Below are 17,439 nucleotides of genomic sequence, written 5' to 3'. Positions count from 1 at the left end.
TTATAAGCAGTTTACGGCATATTTCTGATTGAATCTGAATGATTAGAATATTGTTTGGTGAGCGCAGTGTTATTCTATCTAGAGAGTATGTTAGTTTTAGGGAAATATGGGGTAAAATAGTCTCATATATTTCATACATACAAATGGATTTCTGTCTGTCTGATCATTATAGATACGGAAACTATTGAACCATTCGGCGTGAAAACTAGTATGCAGGGGTTTTTGGAGTCGAGAAGGTTCTTATGGTACTTGGAGACCCCTCCCCTCTTGAATGGGGGGCTTCCAAAAAATACAAAAAATTACAGCAGAACTCGAGGACTAATCAAGCAAATGTAATCAAAGTTGACATGTTAAGGTTTCTGAAGTCAAGAAATGTTTCTGTTGCAATTCGTGACCCCTTCCCCTTCTGGAAGGGGGGCTCTCATACAAATGAAACATAAATGTCTGCATAATTCGGAAACTGATCAAGTAAATGGAACCAAATTTGGCATGTGGTGGATATAATAGGTAAAAAATGTTTCCGGGGTAGTTCGTGAGCCCTCCCCTCTCTGCAAGGGGGGGGGGGCTCCCATACTAATGGAATCTAAATTTCCACATAACTCAAAAACTAATCATGCAAATGGAACCAAATTTGGTATGTGAAGGTTTTTGAGGGCAGGAAATGTTTCTATGGTGATTCATGACCCATCCCCCTTCTGAAAGGGGGCTCTCATACAAATTAAACATAAATTTCTGCTTAATTCGGAAACTAATCAAGCAAATGAAACCTAATTTGGCATGTGAGGGTTTTTGAAGGCAAGAAATGTTTCTGTGGTGGTTCGTGACCCCTCCCACCTTTGGAAGGGGAGAAGGGGTGTTATACAAATGAAACAGGAATTTCCGCATAACTCGAGAACTAATCAAGCAAATGGGATAAATTTAGGCATTCCTGTGAAAAAATTTCGGCGTCTGTGAAAAATGAATTGGCTGTGTGAAATCACAGAAGAGAGATAGGTCACCACTTTCTTCAACAAAACTGTTGGCTTTGCAGAGAAAATATCAGAGTTAAAGTTTGACCATACTCTGAAGACTCTGATATCCGAAACCTTGCGAGGATTTCGCTTCTGAGAGCATGCAAATGAATCGTGTGTGAATCCTAAATCACATTGTTTGATAGTTCGTTATGCCTGTGATTAATTTTCTTGAATACGAGATGCTCAAGGTACTCCAAAACGTTCTGGAGTTCAGCCCACGGTATCTATCAGATCAATCAAAACTTTTACCAATGTCCTCATCGTCGGTATTCATCCAATCTGGTTTTATAAGCATATACGCATAATGCAAATCCAATTTTCTTGAATACGGGATGCTCAAGGTATTCCAAAATGATCTGAAGTTCAGCCCATGGTATCTATTAGAAAATTCAAGGCTTTTGCAATGTTTTCATCGGTTCATTTTCAATCTGGTTCAATAAGCCACCGCAAAGCATCCAACAAAAAAGTTTAGGAAGTGAATCTGCTACATCTCAAAATGAAACGCATAATCTCATTATGCATTCGCTGCAATCTCGATATTTGTATCTGATTTGCTAAAATCAAATTGGAAGAACAAAAGTCCAAGTTAGGAGAGATGATTGATTGGAACAACTGTATTTTACTTGCAATATTTAATTCGTTTTTCAGCCGACAGAGAAGCCCATAACTCTTGGCTATGTTCTTGATGACATTGTCAATATGTTTCAATTTATCATCAATAATCATGCCAAGATATTTAATTTCTCGTACGCAGTGTCTCGTCATCACTTTTCATCGAGACATTATCAATTGAATGATTTCGAGAAATAATCATATACTTTGATTTACTAATATTCAATAATATGCTAATATGCAAATCTGCATTCACGTATTCAATCGCATCTTCTAAGTCTTTAGCTGCAATGAATAACATTTGTATGAGAGCCTCCCCTTCCAGCAGGGGGAGGGGTCACAAACCACCATAGAAATATTTGACTTCAAAAACCTTAAAATACCAAGTTTGGTTCCATTTACTTGATTAGTTTTTGAGTTATGTGGAAATTGTATGGGAGCCTCACCCCTTCCTTCCATGGCGGGGAGGGGTCACGAACTACCATGGAAGCATTTCTTGCCTATCATATCCACCACATGCCAAATTTGGTACCATTTGCTGCATTAGTTTCCGAATTATGCAGAAATTTATGTTTGATTTGTATGAGAGCCTCCCTGTCCAGAAGAGGGAGGGGTCACGAACTACCATAGAACAATTTCCAAACTTCAAAAATCTTAACATACCAAATTTGTCTCCATTTACATGATTATTTTATGAGTTATGTGGAAATTTCGATTCCATTAGTATGGGAGCCCCTCCCCCTCCTTGCAGAGAGGGGAGTGCTCACGAACTACCACGGAAACATTTTTTGCCTATTATATTCACCACATGCCAAATTTGGTTCCATTTGCTTGATCAGTTTCCGAATTATGCAGACATTTGTTTCATTTGTATGATAGCCACCCTTCCAGAAGGGGTAGGGGTCACGAATCACAACAGAAACATTTCTTGATTTCAAAAACCTTAACATGCCTACTTTGGTTGCATTTGCTTGGTTGGTCCTCGAGTTATGCTGTATTTGTTTTTATTTATGTGGAAGCCCCCATTCAGGAGGGGGAGGGGTCTCCAAGTATCATAAGAACCTTCTCGACTCCAAAAACCCCTGCATACTAGTTTTCACGCCGAATGGTTCAGTAGCTTCCGTTCTAAAATGATCATGATCATAAAATATGAGACTATTTTACCATATTTTCCCCTAAAACTAACATACTCTCTAGATAGAGTAACACTGCGCCTACCCAACAATATTCTAATCATTCAGATTCAATCAGAAATATGCCGTAAACTGCTTATAACGGCTGCATTCCGTTCATAATACCAAAGTTCTGGGGGGAATTGGTGGAAAACGTCCAAAAAGTCCTATTAGGAATGGCGTGCCGAATCCGAAATAACCCCCATTCGATTCCTGGAAAAAATCTGTTTACGAAAAGTTCTTGGTCACAGTTTTTGTACAGCGGCCTTTTGAGTTATTGAATGAATCGACTGCTTTGAGCGTGTAAGCACACTAGGAGTTAACTTTCTGAAATCAATATGGCGAAATGCATCTAAGGTTCGATTTCTCAAAATTAAGCGCTTTAATCGAAAAAATATTTGGTAGGCGTTGTAGCGGACACCATCCCTCATAACCGATACCAAATAGTTTTTCATGAAAAGTTCCTAATTTTGAGGAAACCAGCGTTAGATGTCTTTCGCCATACAAATTTCTGGCGGTTAACTCTTGCTGCTATTTTGTGCATATACTATAGCGCCTGGATGTGGCTGCGGCGGGTAGAAAATCATCCACTGCCAATAATTCATTTTGCCCGAAACATGCAACATTTTCCTCATTGTGGCGCTGGTGTGGATGCTTCCATGAGTGACTAGTGTGTGATGGATGATGTTCTTTTTTTTAATTGGCGCTTGCTTTGATTTGGCAAAACCACAAAACATTTTTATCATTCCACGTATGGTTAACTCAAGGATTCTTCTTCTTCTTAATGGCATTACATCCCCACACTGGGACAGAGCTGCCTCACAGCTTAGTGTTCATTAAGCACTTCCACAGTTATTAACTGCAAGGTTTCTAAGCCAAGTTACCATTTTTGCATTCGTATATCATGAGGCTAACACGATGATACTTCTATGCCCAGGAAAGTCGAGACAATTTCCAATCCGAAAATTGTCTAGACCGGCACTGGGAATCGAACCCAGCCACCCTCAGCATGGTCTTGCTTTGTAGCCGCGCGTCTTACAGCTAGGCTAAGGAGGGCCCCTACTCAAGGATTAGCTTCACCAAAAGAAAAAGATCATTAAAGCTCTGACTCCAAGTAGGTATGGTTGATTCAAGGATTTCTTTCCGTTCTAAATTTAATTGCAAAGGTTTGTGCAGTCATAGCTACATCTAAAATATATTTATTTTATAGATTATATATGATTTTGAAGTAATACACACTTTACTAAAACTATGTTTTCTAGTTTAATGTTTTAGTTGATTTGCGTGGACCAATTAATAGAAGCGAGTGTTTAAAGATCTATTTTGCCTGATGTTATTGAATAATTGTGTATGACATTCTATAGCGTTCTTTTCTTATGTGTCGAATTTTTCAAGCATAGTGGTTCCTATGTAAACCATTTCTAAATCAATATTATCTTATACTTATTACTAATGGTAGTTGGTAGAATATAAGAAAAAAGGATTATCGATAGAAGATCGTAAAACAAGTTAAGCAATGTATTGTATATTGCTTTGAGGGTTTCTCTTCTTGAATCATGTGCAACGCTGCTGCTTTTGAATCATTCATGGAACATAGTGAATACTACTTAATTGTTTCAACAGTCGCAAATATCAAGCTTCAAAAACTTTTGTTAACGACTGGAATATTTGCGATAGCTAGCTCTAAACATGCAAGTGGTTGGTATATTTTTTATAAGTCTGAAATGACTTCGCAAGATCAAAAATAGAATTTCGCTCACCGTTGCTAAAATCTCCCGTACAGCAGTGTTTAGTGCTTCACAAAGTGCCTAGGGTTATTAAAATTAGTATGTTTCTTCATCATTTATAGTACGTTCCAGAGTGGACAAACAAGAGTTGTACATATTAAACATTGACACAAGAGGTTTATATGGAATATATGAGAATAAGAGAAAAGTGGCATTACTTGGGCTCATAATAGTTGGATAAGCATAGCCCAAACGCCTACAGTGCTCGACCGGTCAATTGGTATTCTAATGTACGTTCTTTTATTCACTTGTAATTTCTAGTTTTAGCAGCGATTTTGAACAATATTTCATCAAGAACAGTTTCAGCATTCATAACAATTTTAGAAAAAGTAGACATGTTATCGAAAAGCGATAGAAATTTTGTTTTATTTGTTAAAGTTATCTTGATTGAATGATAGAGCTAAAAAAATAGTCTTATCTTGTACACGTTTTGGCTTTCGAAATCTTCATTTCTTGAATACGCAAAGCACCGTTAACATAAACTGAATCACAAAATTTACACAGCAGTCATCATAGAATCGATTCAAGATCTGGCGCAAATGCGCGAGTTATACAATACAAATGGCACATATATAAGTCAGAAGCAGAATGGGTAGTTACCCTAAACGCATGAACAGATGCAAACTAAAATCATCACTTTGACATTATAGGTGGTGATCCTAAATTTCATGGTGAAACCTAGGTTACAACAGTTTTGTGGGGTATTGGCATCTATAACGTTCTTATACGTCGGTACTTCTACTATCTGAACCACAAATGAGTTCCTGGTTAGACTCCATGACGAGTGCGGCACATCACTTAACAAGCTGCACTGTGACCACTCAGAAATCGTTAAAAGTATACATCTTTTGAAGCTGACAATCTTTGAGCTCATTAACGGTTAGCCAGCTCGCCGGCTCATAAGGGAGAGAAGAACCGATTTAAAATCGAAAGCAAGCTAAATGTTCAACTTTTCCTGAATAGAACCCCAAACCGTAAATGGCAACCGTATTAGATAAGAAAAAAGATGCCCTATTTGTGAAAAGTCAGGTCTGTTTACCAGTCCCGCACCCGACATTAGAATTTGGGTAAGTTCGTATTAAGCTACACACGATCGCTTTGGTGGGACCTGCTTGCGGACAGGCATTTTTATGGAAATTTATCCACATCACATCCTAAACAAGCCCCATAACTCGCAGTAACCAGGGGGAGGGGTCGTCAAGCCCTTGGACATAGTCCCTGCTGCCCGAGGAAGAATTTTAGAAGTATTTTCGTGAAAATTCAAAAGATTCTCTGTGTAAAAAAAAATGCTTTGTGAGAACTTGAATTCCTTTCTCTCAACTGGAATCATCAAGCGAATAAATGACGCTACTATTCTTTTGTACAACGTTAACACAACATTACAATCCAACTGTAGTAATTTGAATCCACGCTTAGAAGGATTGGTCCATTTTGAAAAAGGTGAAGTAAGTATTGATAACGACAGCTATACGAATCTCATCATGCAAATCCCAAAATTATCCTTCAGACCTACAACCGGAATACTAGCTCATGCTGAAAGCCTAATGAATATTCCCCCACACGAATATTTGGCAAATCTTACGTTAAAGCACAGATAAATGCTTAAGCACATGTACTTAACTAATAATTCTTTACAGTGGAAACTTCACGTTTTTGGAGCAATAAGTTTTTAAACTCTATTCTTAATAACAGCAGCTATTACAATCTACTTCATCATCACAAAGAAACAATACAGGATTCCTAAAATAGAAATCAACCTACAGGATCAAATGAAAGCATCTGCACCAGAAGAAAAACCAACGAAATCCCCATATTCGGATATTACCAATGAAAGACTTTAAGTTATCCATAATTATCTCAACATGCCAACAGCCATTCGTCCGATAAGACTTTGAGGGCAACGTAATTTTAAGAAGGGAGGAGTTCACATGCGCCGTTCCTGATACACATCAGCTAGTCACAACATCTAGCCGTTGCCCACATTCCTTTGACCGGTATCGCATCATTCCACACAGTTCTTATTACAATTCCAAACATAAACAAGACTGACAATTATAAATAGAGAAAGCAATAATGAATCGCAAGCAGTTCAAGTATAACACTCGTACCAAGTAGTCGTTTTAATTCTAGTTTTAGTTTTTGAAAACTCTTTTGTGAAAACAAAAAGTTTAACTCAATTATTAACTATAATGAATCGAACACAGTCGAAGTGCGGGTAATCGAGGGAACAATCGTGATGATAGCAGATAGCACAAACGAAATTCAAGCAAAAATGCGGCAAACTGCTAAAATCAGAAGAAATATAAAATAAACTGCTAAAAAATCAGAAGAATTAGGACTTTTAAATTTTTTAACAATAAACGGAAGAAATCGAGTTAAATCTTAATAAACTCAAACCAAACGATAGTAACTTCAAAAAGGCATTAAACAGGGCGTATTCAAATTTTTTTTCTTCAAAGCAAATTAGAGCAAGCAAAAAACATAAGAAACACTAGGTATAATTAATGACATCGCATTACTTGAGGATAACTTAGGAGAAATCTATTCGATAAATACATACAAAGAAACCAAGGCTAGCCAAATTTTTCATTTTATAGAATTGCGGATTGGTAGTGCGGAAAATTCCAAGTTTTCTTTAAAACATATAGCACAGCTTGCCATTATATGTAGAAGGCTAAGGAAGGGAAAGTTTGATCCAAATAAAATGGCTAAATTTGATATTAAAACTGCTGCCGCCATCGTGCAAACGTACGACGACAGCCCCGAAAATTTACAAACTTTTATTGATAGAGCTAGTCTCCTTAAAGATTTAACCAAAGCTGAACGTTTGGAGATGGCAGCACGGTTTCATACGCTCGTAAGTGAAGATGTGTACGAAATTTATAAGCATGCAGTTTTTAATAAAATACAAGGCAGGGCGAAAGACATTGTATGTTTAGCAGGTAACCCCTTGTCATTCCAGGAGGTTAAAACAATTCTGATTGATGCTATAGGTGACAGACCCTACCAAAAACTTCTCACTTCTCTATAGGAAGGAACTCCAAATAGAGTTTGCGAAGAAATTCCTTCAGTAGCTCATTCCAGAATTCCTTCTGGAATTGTTTCATCTGGAATTTCTCCTGGATTTCCTTCGAAAATAGCCCCAGGTAGTCGTTCTTTCGGAAAATGCACAAGTTATTTATTCTAAAATTCATTTGAAGATTACTGCAAAAATTACTTCGGCGATTCCTGGAGAGATTTGTTCAAAACATCTTCCAGGAATGAATCCAGTAATTCCTTCAGTTTGAACAAGATTTCACGCAGAACGGACGCATCAAAGCGATCGCAGCGGAGCGGACACAGCATCACTGAGGCACTACCAACATTTCCATCGGAAATCCATCTCATTTTTTTTTTGTGTTTTTGTCGTCAATCGGTGTGGACGTATTTTTATTTTACTCCCGGTCACGCGTTTAAATTTTAATTTGTTTTGCTCACGTTTACAGTTTATTTTGATTGGTGCGATGAACTGCGAAATTTGCTCCCTCGATTCTACCGACGACGCGGTAATGTGGACCTGTGTTGGGTGTACGCGTACCTTCCATGCAGCATGCGTAGGAATAACTGTTCAGCGCAGTTCTCTAAGGAAAAGGATAAGAGGATTGATCCTAATTCATACATTATACCTTGTTGCAATTCATGCCAAACGTTGATAACATTGAATTATGAGATCAAAGCGCTGACTGAACCGCCGACCAAATTAGCGGAAATAATCAACAGTAACATGGAAATTATCCACCGCTCAGCGCAACAGGTGAACCCCAATGCAGTTCACGATGCGTTCGAAGGTATGGAGATTTTGCTAACGAGCATAAAAAATAAGCTATCTGCCATAAACAAAAATAGCAGTTTAGTTGGCAGCGTAAGTACAATTAAAAATCACATCACCACGATGTTTGATATAGCGATGAAGGCGGCTAAGGAAAATATGGAAGCAACTATGAAATCGATGTCAGCAGTTTTATCAACTGACCTGCGCAACATAAATAATGATATAAATCAGCTCAATCAGCTGTCCATTGACACAGCAGCAAGTTTCACAATGAACTCCAATCCAATGCTGGGACTGGATATACTTGATGAATTAAAGTCTTCAGCAGAGAACATTATTTCTAACCAACATGCCGCAACAGAATCAATAACTAGTGCAATTAGTTCATTGGACAGCCGTTAAGTGATGTTCATATTTCATCAGAGCCACCGTCGGATCCTAGCTCAAATTCTGAGCCATTAATTAACATTGAGAACCTTAAACCACCGTCCGATCCCAACACTAATTCAGAAGCAGTGAGCCATAACTCAACCTTGTTAGGATCAAAAAAAGTTTGGCGAGCGGATTGGACGGAGTACGATCTACGCGAACATCGCCGCACTCAGCAAATAAAAGCGAGAGACAAAGCTATTAAGCGGAAAAAGCAACTGAAAAACCAGCGCAACAGATACAACATTCAAAATAACCGACGGGTCGAAAAATGCCATGAAGTGAAATCCAACAACAACATCTATCCGTTCCCGAGAAATTCGACGGAGCGCAATGTGTTTATTAACCAGGGAGATATTTATGACAAGAGGAATCATACAGCGAGCCTCCCTTTGGACAGAGAGTTATTAGCTGCAGCCAAAATTCAATTTGTATTATTATTAATGACGATGGCGAAAATCACACTAATAATGTAATAAATGAAAACAGTGCTACAAATAGCAATATGCAGGAGATATCGGTATATTGTCAAAATTTCAATAGGATGAGAAGCGCTGCTAAAATGACTGAAATCCAAAATAAGTTTTAAGTACATCTTTCAAAGTGATTTTTGCGACTGAAACAAGTTGGGACGATAGTGTTAAAAATGAAGAAGTTTTTGGTAATAGTTACAACGTTTACAGAGATGACCGAGACTACGAACGGTCTGGAAAAAAATCAGGAGGAGGTGTTTTGGTTGCAGTATCCACAATTTTCAATTCAGAAATAATTAAAACGGATAAATTCAATGATTTTGAACAATTGTGGGCCAAGGTACAAATTTCAGGTGAAACTCATGTTTTTGCTTCAGTTTATATTCCTCCAAATAATGCTCGCAGAGATATTTATGATAATTTTTTTGGTATCGCCGAGAATGTTTTATCTGGCTTGCCTCCTGAAGTAAAAGTGCATATATATGGTGATTTTAACCAAAGAAATGTAGATTTCATACCGGACTGTGACAATGAGAGCATTTTACTTCCAATCATAGGGGAAAATGAGCTATTGCATTTTGTATTCGATAAAATTGGTAACTTAGTATTAAATCAAATCAATCATGTGAAGAATATCCAAAAGTGTTATCTAGATCTACTGCTGACTAACTGTTATGAAGATTTTTGTGTAAATGAATCACGAGCTCCTCTTTGGCGAAATGAAGTATTCCACACAGCAATTGAAATCTCTTTGTTTGTACACGTTAATGATATACCAATCGAATGTGAGTTTGAAGAAATCTTCGATTATCAATCAGCCAACTACGGAAATATAAAGCATAAACTGAAGAATATAGATTGGCAAACTGCTATAAGGAACGAACAAAATGTTGATAAAGCGACAGAAAAGTTTTATAACACATTGCACAATATAATAATGGAAGAAGTGCCGGTTAAAAGACGGAGAAGTCATGCTGTATCGAAAAATCCAATTTGGTTCACAAAAGATATTAGAAATCTTAAAAATTGCAAGCAGAAAGCACATAAAACTACAAGAAGCATAATCTTCAACATTATTTAGAGGAGTATCTTAATATTTGTGATCAACTGAACTGTGCTATAAATATCGCATACAATGAATATAATTTAAAAACTGAACGTGAAATCAAGACTAGTCCAAAACATTTTTTTCAGCTATGTGAACACTAAATTAAAATCAGCCAATTTTCCATCGAAACTTTATTTAGATGGTAGAACAGGTAATGGTCCAGAGGAAATATGTAATTTGTTTGCCGATTTCTTTAAAGAAGTATACACTACCCACTCAGAAGATGATCGAGATCACGACTTTTTCGATTTTTATCCTGAGTTTTCAAACGACGTTTGCGTCAACCATCTGAATGTACACGAAATTTGTGATGCCCTGAAACATCTAGATGGGTCTAAGAGCTCCGGACCCGATGAAATACCTCCAGTGTTTATTAAGACTCTAGCAATTGAACTTACTGCTCCATTATTCTGGATTTTCAACATGTCACTGGAATCAGGATGTTTTCCGTTAATATGGAAAAAATCATTTTTAGTTCTAATTTTTAAATCTGGTATAAAATCCAATGTTCGTAACTATCGTGGTATTGCTCTTATATCTTGCATACCGAAATTGTTCGAAGCAATTGTTAATGAAAAAATATTTGTTCAAATTAAAAATCGAATCACATCTAAGCAACACGGTTTCTTTAAAGGTCGTTCGACAGCCACAAATCTAACAGAATTCGTTAATTATTCCTTGGATGCAATGGATAGTGGTCACCATGTAGAAGCCTTGTACACAGATTTTAGAAAAGTTTTTGATCGCGTTGATTTACCCATGCTTTTGTTCAAACTGCAGAAGATGGGAATTCAACCAAAACTTCTTCATTGGCTTGAATCGTATCTAACAAGTCGTGTTCAAATTGTAAGATACAAAGGAAAATTATCAACCCCAATACAAGTCTCTTCTCGAGCCCCTCAAGGATCTCATTTAGGTCCATTACTTTTAATTTTATTTGTAAATGACCTCCCTCTTGTGCTTCATAAATTGAATGTCTTAATTTATGCAGATGACATGAAACTTTTCCTAGAAATCAAAACTGTCGAGGATATCGATACATTCATAGATGAAATATTGGTATTCCATTCATGGTGTAAAAAAAAGTCTTCTACAGTTGAATATAAAAAAATGCAGAGATTTGGGAGTATTATTGGATTCAAAACTCACTTTCATCGATCATTATAACTTAATTGTAAGCAAATCCAACAACATGTTAGGTTTTATAAAACGATCCTGTTACTATTTTCAGGACTTATACACAATAAAAACACTATATACAGCTTAAGGCTGCTGTAAGCTGTAAGGCCAATCTTAGAATATTGCAGCATAGTTTGGTCCCCATTTTCAGCTATTCATGCCAACAGAATTGAGTCAGTTCAAAAACAATTTTTATTAAATGCACTACGAAAGTTAAGGTAGACCGAATTTCCATTGCCATCATATGTAGCTCGTTGTAAGCTCATCAATATTCATTCACTGAAAGTGCGTCGAGATTTAGCAATGGTAACTTTTATAAACAATATTGTTTCAAACAGAATTGACTCAACGGAGCTATTATGAAAACCTAATTTTTTTCCAGGTTTTCCAGGTTTTCCCAATACTTTAGCAACTGCAGCAGAGCAGGGCATTATTAGCCTCCACCACCCTATAAGACCGCATCCAACCACTCACCATAGTCCTCCAACCCAACACCAGAGCACCAGAAGCACCTTTGTTAAGTAGTCATTAAGGGGTGGCGTAATTGGGTCGATACTATGAGACGAGGTGACTGACCTGGAAAAGGAGGTCATGACAGGTCATGGGTTGCGGTTACTATTCCAAAGTATTTCGAAGCGAACGGATGTTACAAAGTTACAAAGTTGAAAGTTGAAGAATAGAGTTAAAAAAAGTTAATTGGGTTAAAAACCGCCGTCATTCTCTGGTTCCCTAGTCGGCCTAATCCGGCATTGTTTCTGCCGATAGTCGATCGGCCTTCTTATTGATCAAGTTACAACGAAGCATGAACGAGGAAGATCCCCAGGCCACCCCGGCGATACCACCGGTAAGCCCGCAGCAAACGAAGTTGCTCGCTGCCGGGTCATCGGCCACAGAAGGAAGGAAAAAAGAGGATGGAAAGAAATGGAGTGGTGCAGTGCTGCCAGGAAAAGGGGCTCTAAAGACAGGTTAACTAGCTTTAAGAGAGAGAAGACAGAAGTGAATAAAGTGTCGCAAAGTGAAGCTCTGTGGGTTACCCTGCATTTGATTGCGAGAGTTTCCTGTCCGCGAGTTGCTTGAGGTGAGCGTGCCCACTCTGAGGCCATTGGTTCAGGGAGTCTCTGTGGTGGATACCAGCCTAAATGCCACTTTTGATACGCACGATCAGCATAAACGCGGAGTCCATATCAGACGATCGCGACTTATGCTGATCACAGCAAAAAGGGTCACGTAGGTTCGGCCCGCACGGACCGCACATAAAGAAGCAAATAAAATTCAATTTCAATTTCCAACTGTATCCCGCACGAGTCAGTTCATTCTACATTCATGTTTATCACTGCTCCCTTCATCGGTTGTAGCATGGAGTCTACAAATAAGATATAACATGGCGATCCTGCCAGTGTGTGAAACAAGTGTTGTAAATGTTTTGTGATGGGTAAATCAAACTCCAAATCTGAGGTGGTACATAATGCCGACCCCCAAATCCGGATAATAAACACGGTGGAACAACAAGGTGAAGTGTTAGATTATCACGAAATATTGATAATCGTAATTCTAGTAACAGTGATTGTACAACTAGCTATTACGTTGTACAAGTTACTCCACAAAAGGGAGCGCAAACGAGCAATGAAAATTGCGCAAAGTCTGAACAGTGTTGCGGTAGCTTGAATAGGAGATACGTGCAAGAAATAAGAAAATTATAAACTTCTCAATTTGTGAGTTTCCAAACTGTGAAAAAATGAATGAACATACAAAGGACGACATACTGTTTTCTCTGTGCTACATTCAGTTAACAGAGCTGAAATGTAAAATTTTAAACCGGATCAAGACAACGATCCAAAGTGAGGAGTGCAAAGCCTATTTGGAAATCGTGGAGAGCCTGTATGGTCGAGCAGCAGCAGCAGCCGTAAGAAGGAACATGAGGACAGAAGTGAGGGAAAACCTAAACACACTGATACGAGAAATAGAGGACACCCTGGAATGGAACGTCACAAAGAGGAACGAGAAACAGCAGGGAAGTAGCCATAATTAAAATTTAATAATACTGAGCTAAAGTGAACATATTTTCTTTTAGGGTACAATCAGGGAAAATCCAGGTCAAATAAAATAATGAAAAACGAGAAAATATCAAACGTAAGTCATGCCTTATACTAGTGTAAAACGGAATGGAAGATTTCTTCCAAATTGAAGACGCAATTTTGAAATTGCAACAAAGCCTTAAAAAAATTCAGTAATTTTAAAATTGAAACGAAGCAGCGAAAGGTTGCGCAGCTATCGAGTTTGAAGAAAGAGTTAGGATCAATTTTGAGGAACCGAAATCTAAATATAGAAGTAAGAAAAGTGTTGTTCATAAGATATAAAAGATTGAAGGAGATCATTTGCCAGTGCATGGAAATTCTCCAAGGAGAAGATATCATAGTTGAAAACCTATCAATACTTCTGGATGAGGAGAGCTTGAGTAATACAGATAGTGAGTTAGAAAAGGAATTTACGATGGCAGCGCTCGATTTAAATGTCGCTATTAAGCTTGTTGAAAAGTTCGATGGAGACCAATCAAAAATTTCTTGTTTTCTTGACTCGCTGGATTATCTAAAATTAACTTATCCTGCCGTAGCAGAACAGACTTTAGTTGATTTTATTAAGATTCGATTGGTAGGCCCAGCTCATGGTGCTATCAATAACGCGAACACGGTAGATGCAGCAAAAAATTTGCTCAAACAAAAATTTGGAATAAAAATTTCTCCACAAGCTATTCAGAATGAAATGTTGAACACCAAACAAAAGAAAGAGAGTATTTCTGAGTTCGGTGATGCAATTAATGCACTTGCAAGTAAGCTTGCAGCTGCCTATGTGTCGCAAGGTACTTTCAATGACGAAGCTGCAGCATCGGCCATTGTGCAGCCGATAGCTGTAAACGCTTTTACCGCGGGTATCAAGGACCCAGGCGGCGTTTCCAAAACACACTCGCTTCGCTCGTGCAGCATGGACAAGAAACTTTCGTTAAATCTATGGAACTTCAATAAAGACATTCGGTACTTAGACTCCAACCCGTCTACACGGACACTTACAAATCGTATCCGAAGTCCCGTTAATGCCAAATGGCGACCGTGACAAAGTTAAAATAACCGAACCGAAACAAATCAAAGTGTTGTAAAGTTGCCGCGAAGAGTCGAAGAACTGTGCCAAGTGTTAACAGTATAACCGAAAATAGTTGGCATCACGTGGAAAAGTGGACAAAATAATAATGTCGTTCCTTTTTGGTAACACCTATGTTACACAGAACATGGACTCTCTTGAAGTAAAAGTCATCGCAGGAGTTGTGGTGGGACTTTTTGGTCTGATTATCGTGTACGGTGCTTTAAAAATTCACAATAAGCTATTACACGCAAAAATGGAGAAGACGGCGCGTAAAGAAATACAAATGAACAATGTACAAAGTGTATACATAAATCCGCCCGATATCAAAATCTACCGAAATATGTGACTAACGTCAAACAAGAACTGAACAAAAATTGTCGAACTATGTACAAACGAACTACCAATGTGCTGATGTGCTATAAACGAGAATTATCAACAAAGAACGGAAGGACCGAAGGAGATTTTCCGGTTGACATCCAGACGTAGCAGCCCAGGCCAGCAGAAGGCAGTCAATAAAACGAAGTGATAGAAAGCGACCCGACAGATAAGTAAAACCAATCGAAGTGTTTCTACATAAAATATGCTAATAGTGACATTTAAAAATTGCTAATTGTTAGATCCGATAAATATGAGTTATGCCGAGCGAAACATTTATTAATAATCTAGATAAACTACTTAAAATCGAACAAAATCTTAGAAAATCTATTAATAAAAATACAGGATCAGACACATTAAAAGTAAATCTTGAAGCCGCTTGTAAATTATTTCAGGATATTGAAACCGAGTTGATTGAAAAGCAAAATGAAATTACAGATACCCAACTATTTTCTTATCTAAAAAGAGCGAGAAATTCAATCGATTATATAAAGCAGGTCATACGTAGCAAGACAGTAAATACCACAAAAGTAACCATCAAACATCCCATAAATATGGCTTTCGACGCGAAACTAGCCGCATCGATACTATTACCTATTACTATTCGACGGTGATAGTGAAAAACTGTCCAGTTTCAAAGACAGTGTAATATTTTTAAAATCAGTTACACAAGAAGCAAATCTCCCAACACTCAAACTTTTCATTTTAACGAGAATTTCAGGCAAGGCTCGCGATGCATTGCTTACCGATATTGGAAACAAATCAATCGATGAAATAATCGACTTAATAACCCAAAGTTGTGACAGCAAAACAACCTCAGATCAGGTTCTTCCTAAGTTAAAGGCTATAAAAAGGGGAACAGCCAGACAACGATACTGCGAAGAAATTGAATCGCGTTGCAGCCAATTATCAAGAACATACGTTAAAGAGGGCATCCCACAAGTTACTGCCAAGAAAATAGCTACGAAAGCAGGCGTGGACACGTTGATTAAAACCGTCTCCACAGAAAATGCGAAAATTGTTCTACAGGCTGGCTCATTTCCAACAATCGAGCAAGCCATTCAAAAACTTAACGAGCTACCGGATAATACCGAAAGCAACGATGTCAACCACATTTTTAATATAAACGCAAACCAAAAAAGATATCAGAACTTTAACCAACGTCAGCGAGGAAACTGGAAGAGAGGTGTGAATAGTAACAACAACAATTTTGCACGCCGTTGTGGCATCTGCATCACAGATGTCATCGATTCTCGTTCGACTAAAGCAGATCGCAATTGTTGCGTCCTGCTGAGTCAAAATTCTACATGTCCCATATTTCTTCATTGCACCACTCCGGGTCAGAATTGTTCAACCCTCGTCAGTCATCGACCGTGCCATAATGGTCGATGTACTGCATAATAAATTTCCAACGAAAGGATCAATTTACCAAGTCAATGTTCTACGCCTGTTTCCAACCGGCGCTGTTCCCATGCCACATGAGCGTGCTAACGCTGCAATGTGCATTCTCTTTTAATCATGTCTCTCTCCTTGTCGTTTTATGTATTGATCACTGATTGGCTACAAAATATATAATGACTTCAAATACCTCCAGGTCACAAGAGTTTAGCTTAAGTCAAAATGGTTAAATAAAATCAATCATGGATGTAAAGTCATCGAGTGTAGTTCATTGGAAAAGAACTCCCTAAATTATAAACGTATATTACATGGCTGACTGTGGCAAAAGAGCCATTAGCAAAAGTGATAAAAAGTTGTAATTTTACAAACATTGGTTCAAAGAAACAAACACAAAGCAGTGCATTTATTTTTCAAAATTGTCATGTGACAGTGAATCCCCAGTGCGTCAAAAGTGCATAGAAAATTACAGTGTGCTCAGCACTCAAAATTAGTACGAGACAATGTACATAATGCGGGAAATCCAAAGCAAAGAACCATGAAAAATCGAGAAGCAATTGTGACAGTGCCAGTGTTAATAAATATTGGATGATCAAGCAACAGTTATTTTCGTCGCCAAACATTCCCAATGCAAAAGACAATTAAATAAATGTCACGAGAAGCAACTGAAGAAATTCGTTAGTGAAAAAAATTAACTACTAATCAACTGCAGCAGAGACCCTGCCTGAGGCCGGCAGCAGGGACGGAAAAAAGTGCAACCGCACTTCAACAATAGGCAGCGTTTTCAATTTCATCACAACACGGAACAGATACGAAGGTGCAACCGAACCAAATGCCGGTAAGCGTGCTCTTTAATTTTTAACAAGTGAAATTGAACGTAACACAATGGGAAAGCCCCAATCTAAAACAGCAGTGTCAGGCGATAGCAACGTGAATATAATTAATCAATT

At 37.9% G+C, this 17,439-nt stretch overlaps 1 protein-coding gene across 1 annotated transcript; it reads left to right on the top strand.

The window, feature by feature from the left end:
- The first annotated feature begins 14,864 nt into the window (after nucleotides 1–14,864).
- Nucleotides 14,865–17,140, top strand: LOC134218149 (uncharacterized). The gene is made up of 2 exons (XM_062697036.1): nucleotides 14,865–15,011; nucleotides 15,671–17,140. The coding sequence occupies exons 1-2, from the start codon at nucleotides 14,865–14,867 to the stop codon at nucleotides 16,493–16,495; spliced, it is 972 nt and encodes a 323-aa protein (XP_062553020.1). The 3' UTR covers nucleotides 16,496–17,140.
- The last annotated feature ends 299 nt before the right edge of the window (nucleotides 17,141–17,439 follow it).

The sequence above is a fragment of the Armigeres subalbatus genome, chromosome 1 (assembly GCF_024139115.2).
Source record: "Armigeres subalbatus isolate Guangzhou_Male chromosome 1, GZ_Asu_2, whole genome shotgun sequence".
Classification (NCBI taxonomy): Eukaryota; Metazoa; Arthropoda; class Insecta; order Diptera; family Culicidae; genus Armigeres; species Armigeres subalbatus.
This window is presented reverse-complemented; position numbering and strand designations above follow the sequence as displayed.

What these genes read in the sequence shown, in the direction of transcription:
- LOC134218149 (XM_062697036.1), top strand. Translation starts at nt 14,865, where the DNA reads ATGGACTCTCTTGAAGTAAAAGTCATCGCAGGAGTTGTGGTGGGACTT. An exon ending in AAGAAATACAAATGAACAAT is followed by an intron (nt 15,012 to 15,670) that starts GTACAAAGTGTA and finishes ACGCGAAACTAG; the next exon opens with CCGCATCGATACTATTACCT.